The sequence below is a fragment of the Prionailurus viverrinus genome, chromosome A1, assembly GCF_022837055.1.
Source record: "Prionailurus viverrinus isolate Anna chromosome A1, UM_Priviv_1.0, whole genome shotgun sequence".
NCBI classification, from domain to species: Eukaryota; Metazoa; Chordata; class Mammalia; order Carnivora; family Felidae; genus Prionailurus; species Prionailurus viverrinus.
Genome location: NC_062561.1, coordinates 50243129 through 50253649, shown reverse-complemented (window position 1 = coordinate 50253649; position 10521 = coordinate 50243129). Strand labels below are relative to the sequence as shown.

The window sequence follows — 10521 nt, the reverse complement described above, 5'->3', positions numbered from 1 at the left end:
AAATTTAAATAGATCTTACCTAATTCATAGAGATGCCCATCTACATGAACTAATGCAATAAAATGAAGATCTACTTTTTCATCTATACTTGGTGCCTGAAATAGGAGGGAAAAATATATATTATACATGTTAGTAGTCAATCAAGTACATTGTAAACACATACAAATATGAAATGGCATGAGAGAACATTTATCCAACATAATTCAAGGCTTATTAATCTTTGATATGGTGGACAAAGAATGAACATGACCACATTTATGACAATGTGGAAACACTGAAAAACATCCACCAGGAAAACATCGACTAAAGCACATCTTTCTTAAATCTCAACAGATCTAAAAACCTTTAGTATTGTCCAACCCTGGAAGGCCCAGTACCTAGTACAAGCTGGGTGTCTAGTGGATGCACGATGCATACCTGCTGAATGACATGAGTGCGTGAACTGATTTGTCTAATTTTTGAAATTTGAAATAAGAATGTTTTAAAAAATTTTTTTTTTCAACGTTTATTTATTTTTGGGACAGAGAGAGACAGAGCATGAACGGGGGAGGGGCAGAGAGAGAGGGAGACACAGAATCGGAAACAGGCTCCAGGCTCCGAGCCATCAGCCCAGAGCCCGACGCGGGGCTCGAACTCACGGAGCGCGAGATCGTGACCTGGCTGAAGTCGGCCGCTTAACCGACTACGCCACCCAGGCGCCCCAGAAATAAGAATGTTTTAAAAAAAATTAATAATAGCATAAAGTTAAAAGAAACTTTTCAAGCTAAATTTTAAGACATCGAGAAAGTGAATTCTTTCCTTCATGATTTCAATTTGATAATCTCAGTTTTTGAACAATGTAATATAAATAGTCTTAGAATAAAATAACTCTCATTATTCATCACAGATCAAAAGGTTTAAAAATGAATAAATTCAGGAAAATAGCCCAAAAGAGTAAAGGGGGAAAAAAGATAAAAGCAAATTAAAATACAATTAACTATAACCTATGATTTTTCTCCGGCTTTCTTAGTAAACTATTTGAAATTAAAATTACGTCTACTTGTTTCTTATTTTGTTTGTGTGTGTGTGTGTGTGTGTGTGTGTGTGTGTGTGTGTGTGTTTTAGTTCACTGAATTCAATTTTCATTAAGCAATAGCTGCTACATTTCTTAGAAATTTAAATAAATTACCCAAGGTCAATACATGATTAACTGGCACTGTCTATGATACCGAGTAAGCTGTACAGTTTAACACTACTATGTGTTAGCTATATATCAAATCTAAATAGTCTGAAAGAAAATGCAATCACTGTTAAATGCAAGTACAAATTTTAGAGGCAAACGTTTTAAAGAGGCATAAATCAAATTACATCTCATATTAACATCCTGTAAGTAGCACAACACTATCTGAACTGCAAAATTTTTTTTCACCTTCAGGTAATTTTATAATTTTAAATAGTTTTAATAAGAAGTTTTCAGATGCAAAAATTGAAATTTACAGAATAAACATTATTTTGGATTTACTGAATGCTTCTAAAACATTTACAGATAGTGTGACTCATCTAAATTCACATTATTCTTCAGAGATTATTTCCCCCCAATTATGAATGGGAGAACCTCAATGTAACATTAATATGGCAAACTAGTTCTTCTTAATTTCAATTTAGAATGAAGAATTCCACTGTTGGTAGTAATCAGAATTATCTACTTTTACTATTGCTCCAATAGTAGATTCCTCTCAACCCCCGTCTTGCAGTGGCCTCTATGAGAATGGATTAGGAGGGAGTCCATTCCATCTCCAACCATTTGTTGGAGTTATCCTTCATCTGAGGCTAATATATGTCTCCCACTATTTTCCATTATGTTAGAAAAAGTCTAGCCCCTCTTGAACATGGTATTTCTTCGGATATTTAAAGACAGTGATATTGAGTTCCCTTATTTTCCTGGTCAGAGAATCAAAAAATATTAGTGATCACTCAATCCAATATCCTCGTTTTACTAACGACCAAAAGAAAATTCCAATTTTTCAAGGCTACACCTAAGCAATTCTACAAACTATACATTCAGTTCTATAACAACAAATACTAGAAATGATTTTTTATCCAACTAGAAAGTGGTCTTTACTCATTTTAAGACAATTCTCCCAACAGGATATCAAGTATTTTAAATGTTTAGAACTATTGTATTTTCAAAAAGTATAAATTATTTTAACCCCATCTCTTAAGAATAATACATCTTATAGCTTCTATTTTTCATAATCTGTCAGTACGTACAACCATTCTAGAGGTAAAGTAGTACAACTGGAGTTCTAGACCTGAATATGTACCCAATCCCTGTGCGCACTGGGTTTCTTATCTGTTTTAAAGTTGAAGTGAAATGCATGAAAGTACTTTGTAAATTGTTAAGTGCTATAAAAGCATTATGTAATGTTAAAAATATTAATACTCCATTATCACAAATAAAAGAAATCACTCAAGCTAGTGACTCATAATTGTGAGTCATTATACCTTTTATCCAAAAGTGTGTACTAAAAATATAAAACTCCAAAGAGGGTATGAGAAGCCTTCAAATTGTTATAAAAGGTAAGTAAAGCTCAAAATTTCTAAGCCTTCCACAAAACCTCAGTACCTACTAGGAGCCTTTCCCTTTGGTCAACTTCATTAGTCTGAAATTTGCAATTATCCCAAATGCTTAAAAACTATTCCACTAAAAACAAGAACAATAAAAGAAAAGGCAAAGTCTTCAATTTCAAAAAATGACCAAGAAGGCAGAAACCAGAAACTATAGATTGGATCATATTTTGCCTATTTTTTATATATTATTTTTTATAAAGTTCCCTAATTTATAATATAACACTTATTATTATCTCAAACAATTAAAAAGTCACATAATAAATCAATTAGAAATTAAATATTAAATATAAATTTCAAATTGTAGAAAATATAGTTTAAATTTAATTTGTAATTATCTGATACTTAATATATACCAGGCACTGGTATATGTTTATGTACTTAAAAGTACTGACCAATGAATCATCATATAAACTCTATGAGGCAGGTAATACACTCATTTGTTCTCAAGAAAACTGTTATACAGCTAGGAAGTGATGGAATCTGGTTTCAAACTCAGGCAGGGTAGTTCCACGCTATGCTATGAAAATATTTATGAAGCGATAAAGCAACAGAATTAATATGGAAAGCAAAGATCAAACTTATATAAAATCATATAAAACTGGAAACACCAACTTTATGATATGTTCATTTATATTCAGAATATTTTAAAAGTACAAAGGAATATTTAGAATCAATTGTGCCCAAGTTAGAATTTACAAAATTAGGGTTTTACTCTGGTCCTATAATTCACCTTATATCTCCTACTATGCCAAACAATGTGTGGCACAGTAGGGAAGCAAAAAATATTAAACAGGTAAATGAATAAAAATGGCAAATGCATGTTGTGATCCAATGAGGAAAATGAAATAAGAGAGACACCAGTTTGTTGCTTGATACTCAGCACAAATGAAAGGCTATTTTATGACCATACTGATATTTGGGGGATGTATATATTTTAGGAAAACTGTCAAAACTCTGCTTCACAGTTTGAGCATAGCTCTAAAAGAGTACATAAAGGGGAAGAAAGAATTTTTGACATCAACTTTCAATTTATTGAAGCATTAAATGTATGAGGAATGAGACTTCCTCTAGCTTCAAAAGTCATGATGATTTCCAGAAGCATGAAGTTTTTCATAAATGGATGGCATACACCAAATCTTTCAGAGGTAGCATTTCTAGGTAGGCTCTGCCAAATGAAACTCATTGCTATATAAGTCTAAAACAGCAGAAAGATAGAGCTGGAGTTGCCTAACCCTGCAGTTGATGTCAATTATGAGAATTATTAGAATTCCACCATCAACCTCAACATTTAAGATAATTAGCAAGATTAAAAGAAAGAATGTACTTTTTAATAGTTTTCTAATATTATCAACCTAAGAAGGAGAAATCATAAAACTTGTGGGAAGCCTACATCAATTCACAAGGAGAAAATCTTCACCTCCTACTTGGAAAAGATCTTTAGAAACTGAATAGGCAGGGAAGATTGGATCAAGATTAAACCAAGTACCTGAGACACCTCAGGGAATAAAATAGCTTAGATGAAACACCCTACACCATGGAAGGATTAGGTTAAGGATAGAGTAAGTAAAGTGACCCCAGAGCATGACAAGAGACTATAGTCATGTTCAGAAACATGAAAAAACAAAACAAAACAAAACAAAACAAAACAAAGAGACAGCAAAGAACTCAGAAGGTACATAGCATTTGTTGACCTAAGTCAACTAAATGAAATCATAAAGATGAAGGGTAAGAGAATACATATTCACTTTAACAACTGACAGGAACTTAAACATTACCATGAACGTCAATCAGTACTCATCAAAAGGCAGGCATCCTTATGTTGGCGGGATATGGAGCGGGAAGATGAATGTTCACCGAGGCACTGGTGAAAGTCAAGCTAGACTGCAAAGCATAGAGGTATGCTTGCAATCTTATTGGGGGAGAAAAAGCTAATGGTTGAGTGAACCAAGAGAAAAGCACTTTGAAGACTGAAGAAGTGTAGGGAAAAAAAATGGACTATCCTTGTCACTGGAAGAAGAGATGGAAGATTGACTACACTTACAACAGAATGGAGACCCATAGATGGTAGGCGTAAGAAGGGTCGCCAGCGACGAAGACGGAGAGATGGACTGGTAGCCTTTGCAGGGCCTACATGGTTACGTTTGACCCAGGGCAGGGATGCATGGTGACACAATGATGAGGCCTTCGTTCTGCAGTGGCTAGAATGAGGCTGTGATGAGGATGGCGAGGAGGACTACATAATTAAAAAAGAGAACATTATACTTAGACCACGTTACTGGGCGATCATTTATTTTTCAAAGCAACGTATGGTCATATTTGTATTTATATGGTCTAGTACTTTTAACCAACAATAATCCAGAAAGAATTATATATGAATATTGGTTAAAACTAGATAAAGTGGAAATATATAACCAAGTATCAGGTTATATGCCATAGCTTCTGTAAGTACCCATCTAAAATGTTTACCTATCCTCATTTGCATAACAGACTCATGGAATTCTTTAAAAGCCACTAAAATGGAATTATTACATCAAATGGTTTAAAAAACAGGCACATACACACACATACATGGAGAACACACAATATGTTACACATACAAAACAAAAAATAATGTGTAGAAGAAAACTGAATGGTGACAGAGGCACTGGTGAAAAGAATTCCTTAGCGAGAATAAGCTCTAAGGGGGGAAAAACCCCCTTCAGAATATAAAGAGGAGTGAAATTTAACCCCTCTGAAGCTGATGGCTTGCATAAACTACCCTCTTACTTAGGCTGACAAATAGAAACTATCACAGCCTACTAGCCATCTTTTAGTAATCAACAGTGTTAGTTAAAATATGTACCACTTATTTTGTCCTGGGCACTCCTTTAAGCACTTTACATATATGAATTCATTAATCTCCCAGTAACCCATGAGATAGGTACTATATTCCCATTTTACAAATGAGGAATCAGAGCACATAGAGGTTAATGAATACAACCAATATAACCAATATAAAGGCCACAGTCTAGCAAGTGGCAGGGATGGGATTCAAATACAGGAAATCTGGTTCTGGAATGCAATGTGTAGAATCACCTTGATGTATTGCCCAACTGTCCACAAGAAAGATTTTATTACTAATTTATTAGACTAGATTCTAATAACAAGAAGTATAATCCTCTTAAAATTAGATATTTTGAGAGTGGAAACTTTCAAACATAATTATACCACAAACGTTGAATCTGGTCCAACAGTTTTCCACAAAATCCACATTACAATACCTAACTTATTAATGGTAATCCAAATGATAATTTTATGATTGCTACTTCCAATAAATACAACCAGTACATGAAATAAAAAAAATTGATTTAAAGCAGTATGAAAAAACTATAATCATTTATAACCATAGTGAGAAGCAGCAATAAGAATAGTAATATGAGTCCTTGGGAAGCAAGAATTTCACTAACCATGACCTTATTCTCTTCAGGAAAATGAAATGTTTTTCCCTGAATGATTTCTAGGACTCTCTGAACCCTGAAAATTTTATGATCCTACTTAGTACTTTCAATCTATATAAACAATACACTAACCTAAAATAAAGCTATCTCTGTGATGAGGGTTTAAAAAACATGTTTGTGACCACTTCAGTGGCTCTTAGTAAGAACCAGTCAATCAGAAATACATAAATAAGGGTGCCTGGGTGGCTCAGTCAGTTGAATGTCTGACTTGGGTTCAGGTCATGATCTCACAGCTGGTGAGTTTGAGCCTTGCCTTGGGCTCTGTGCAGACAGCTCAGAGCCTGGTGCCTACTTTGGATTCTGTGTCTTCCTCTCTCTCTGTCCCTCTCCTCCTCAGGTTCACGCTGTCTCTCAAAAATAAATAAAACATTAAAAAAAAACTTAAAAAAAAAGAAATACATTAAAAAAACCTATACTTGGCTCTATACAGGAATAAACTGCTCTCACATAGTCTAATCAGAAGTTTGTCATATTCAATCCAATTACATTTCAATAGGAAAAAGAGAGGAGCGAATGGGGAAGAGAAGAAAAATGGATGAAGAGGGAAAAGAAAATGGAGTAAAAAAGGAAAGGGAAGGAAAGATGACTGAGCAGTGGAATAAAACAAAAATCTTCTAAGAATCTGAGAGGGAGTGATCACTAAGCTAGAAGCAGAACTGAAGGGTGTACATTGAAAGAATGTGTAAGGTTTGGGCAGGTGAAATGGGAAAGGGATTCCTGGCAAAGAATTCAGTATGAGAAAAAGAAGAGAAATAGGGACAAGTAGGAAATGTTCACAGCACTAGACCATGAGGTCTGAGATTTGATTTCACCCTTTCAATTGAAAAAGTTGATCCTGGGAGAAGACATGAGACTCCTGGGTCAGAGAAACAGGACTTTACTTATATCACAGCCAGGAGCACGATCATCTATATGTTTGCGTCCACTCACATCAAGGCAACACAGAGGGCCCAGAAGGATGGCTGCACACATGTGAGCTGTGTTACAGGAGAGAAACACTCAGTTTGGCGAAACATGTTTTATAGCACGCAGTAAGCAAGCATACTCTTTCCTACAGGCAGATATTACCTAATCCCTCATGTTTGCTTACTATAATTTCTGACTTGAAGTTTAATGGCCCTCTTTTTTTGCCATTTTTGAAAAAACCCTTTAAAAACTCTTAATTCACATTTATAGAGTTATAAAAGCAGAAAGTACAGGAAACACTGAAATGTATGCCTATGACATCCTACCCCCCATTTGCTTTGTCCTCTGCATTTATGCTCTCTCTATGTAATGTTCTTCCTGAACCATTTGAGGGTTTAAGGTAAGTTACATACTTGGTCCTTTACCCCTAAATACTTCAGTATTTCCTATAACCAAGAGAACTCTCTTCCATAACAGCAGTGTAGTTATCACCTTCATGATTTTATATTGTTATAATATCTTATCTAGACTGCCCATATTTTGCTAGTTGACATTTTTATATAAATAATTTTCTACATAAAAAAACATGCTCACTATGGATACAGACACTTTTATTTCTTCTTTCCTAACCCATATGCCTTTTCTTTCTTCTTGCCTTATTGCATTGGCAAGGACTTCTAATACAATAATGAATTTCATTGATTTCTGCTTTTATCATTTCTTCCTTCTGCTTGATTTCAGTTTAATTTGCTCCTTTTACCACCTTAAGGTAAAACTTTAAATCACTGACTTGAAGCCTCTTTTCTTTTCTATCATAGCATTTAATACTACAATTCTCTAGAATCCCTGCTTTTTCTTTTCTACTTTATGCATTCAATGCTATAGATTTTTCTGTAACTCCTGTTTTTCTTTTCTACTATAAGCATTTAATGTTAGCGACTTCTCTCTAATCCCTGCTTTTGAATTTGGATTTTTTAAATTTTTATTCAAAATATTTTCTAATTTCCTTTGTGACTTCCTCTTTGATCCATGAACTATTTAAAAGTATAGTGTTTCAAGTCTAAATATTTGGTAACTTTCCAGATATTTTTTCTGTTAATGATTTCTTTTTTTTTTTTTTTTAATTTTTTTTTTCAACGTTTATTTATTTTTGGGACAGAGAGAGACAGAGCATGAATGGGCGAGGGGCAGAGAGAGAGGGAGACACAGAATCGGAAACAGGCTCTAGGCTCCGAGCCATCAGCCCAGAGCCTGACGCGGGGCTCGAACTCACGGACCGCGAGATCGTGACCTGGCTGAAGTTGGACGCTTAACCGACTGCGCCACCCAGGCGCCCCTCTGTTAATGATTTCTAATTTAATTCCATTATGGCTAGTAAGCATTCATTGTATGATTTCAACGTTTTAAAAAATTGTTAATTTCCTGGTCCAGGATATGGTACGTCCTGGTGAACATCCCATGTGTACTTGAAAAGAATGTATATTCAGCTGTTTTGGGATGGAATGTTCCACAACTGTTAGTAGGGCCAAGTTGTATAACAATGCTGTTAAGGTCTTCTATATACTTACTAATTTTCTGGGTCTACTTGTTCTACTGATTACTGAGAGGAGTGTTGAAATATCCAACTGTATTTGTGGATTTGTCTATTACTCTCTTCAGTTTTGTCAGTGTTCATCTCATATGTTTAGAGGTTCTATTTTTAGCTACATACACAAACTTTAGGTATGGTGAATTGATCTCTTTATTCTTATAATGTCCTTATCACTGGTAATATTCCTGGTTCTGAAGTCTACTTCACCTAATTTCAATACAGTTATCCCAGCTTTCTTTTGTTTGATGTTTTCATTGTGTATCTTTCCCAATTATTTTAATATTTCCATGTCTTTATATTTAAAGTGACTTTCCTGTAGATACACATAATTGAGTTTTGCTTTTTTACTAATGTGATAATCTTTCTTTCAATTTGTGTGTTCACATTTAGACCATTTATATTTTATTAATTTCATGTAACTATTAACATGGTTGAATTAAAATCTATCATCTTGCCAGTTCTCTACTTTCTCCATTTGTTCTTTGTTCCTTGTCTGCCTTTTTTTGAATTATTTCTATGATTCCATTTAATATGTACTATTGTCTTATTGTTTATACTTCTAACTTTTTCAGTAATTGTGCTTGGGTTTAAAATACCTATCTTTAGTCACAGTGTACCTTCAAGTAATATTATACCACATTGTAAGTCATCTAAAAATCTTACAGCAGTATTCCAAATTCTTTCTTCCATCCTTTGTGCTAATGTCACACATTTTATTTTTATATATGCTATAAATTTACAATACATGGTTATCATTTTTTATTTTGATAGTCAGTTGTCTTCTAAAACAATTTTTAAAAAGAACAATAGGGGCGCCTGGTGGCTCAGTCAGTTGAGCATCTGACTTCAGCTCAGGTCATAATCTCACAGTTTGTGGATTCGAGTCCCGCCCGCATTGGGCTCTGTGCTGACAGCTCAGAGCCTGGATCCTGCTTCGGATTCTGTGTCTGTCTGTCTCTCTAACCCTCCCCTGCTTGCACTCTGTCTCTCTCTCTCAAAAATAAATAATAAACATTAAAAAAAAAGAACAGTATTTATATTTACTTTCACTTGTTCCATTTTCAGCACTCCACAAATCTTTGTGTAGTACCAAATCGTAGTGCAGGTAACCTGCTAATGAATTCTCTGTTTTTGTTTGTTTCAATCTCTTTATGTGTCCTTTAGTTTTAAAAGATATTTTTGTTACATTTTAATTTTTTCATCTTCAAAAATATCATTCCATGGTGTTCTGGCTTGTATAATATCTGAGAGGCTTGACTTAACTCTTATCTTTGTTCCTCTGTATCCAATGTGTCTTTTTCTTCTGGCTGCCTTGAACATTTTCTATTGAGCTTTCATTTTCTGCAGTTTGAATATTATATATCTCCGTGTCTATGTGTGTTTGGTTTTGGGAGCATAGGGGTATTTATCTTAGTGTTGAGATTCTTGAAGCTGTGCTTTGATGTCTTTAATTATTCTTTGAAAAACAGCCATTAGATCTTGAAATATTTTTACTGTCCTATGTCTCCATCTAGCCCCCACCTCTCTCTTTTCCTTCTGGGATTCTACTTTCATGTATCAGATCATTTGAGATTGCTCCACAACTCTGAGATGCCCTGGGTCCCCTAAAACCACTACCACAGTGTATTTTACTTTTGTGGTTCAGTATGAGCAATTTTTAGTGATGTGCCCTCAAATTTACTGATTCTCTCCTCAATTTTGTCAATTCTATTGGTTGGTGAGCCCATTAAGGCCATTCTTCATCTCTGGTACCATATTTTTCATTACTATCATTTCCATTTGATTCTTTCTTGTACTTTCAAACTCTCTGCTGATATTCCCTATTTGTTAGTACATGTCTACCTTTTTCACATGAGCCTTTAATATGTTAATTATAGTTATTTCAAGCTGCATCTGACAGTTCCAATATCCAAATCG

General features: G+C 34.4%; 1 protein-coding gene across 2 annotated transcripts in view; it reads right to left on the bottom strand.

Moving 5' to 3' along the window:
• The window catches only part of UCHL3 (ubiquitin C-terminal hydrolase L3), a 44304-nt gene that overhangs the window by 6523 nt on the left and 27260 nt on the right, over nucleotides 1–10521 (bottom strand). The window contains exons 7-8 of one of the 2 annotated variants that reach the window (XM_047854581.1): nucleotides 4652–4843; nucleotides 20–95 (exon numbers count right to left, since the gene is read on the bottom strand). In XM_047854581.1, the coding sequence (XP_047710537.1) occupies nucleotides 20–95; nucleotides 4652–4843 (268 nt within the window). The remainder of the gene's footprint in view (nucleotides 1–19; nucleotides 96–4651; nucleotides 4844–10521) is intronic. The other variant, XM_047855290.1, reaches the window with a different exon arrangement.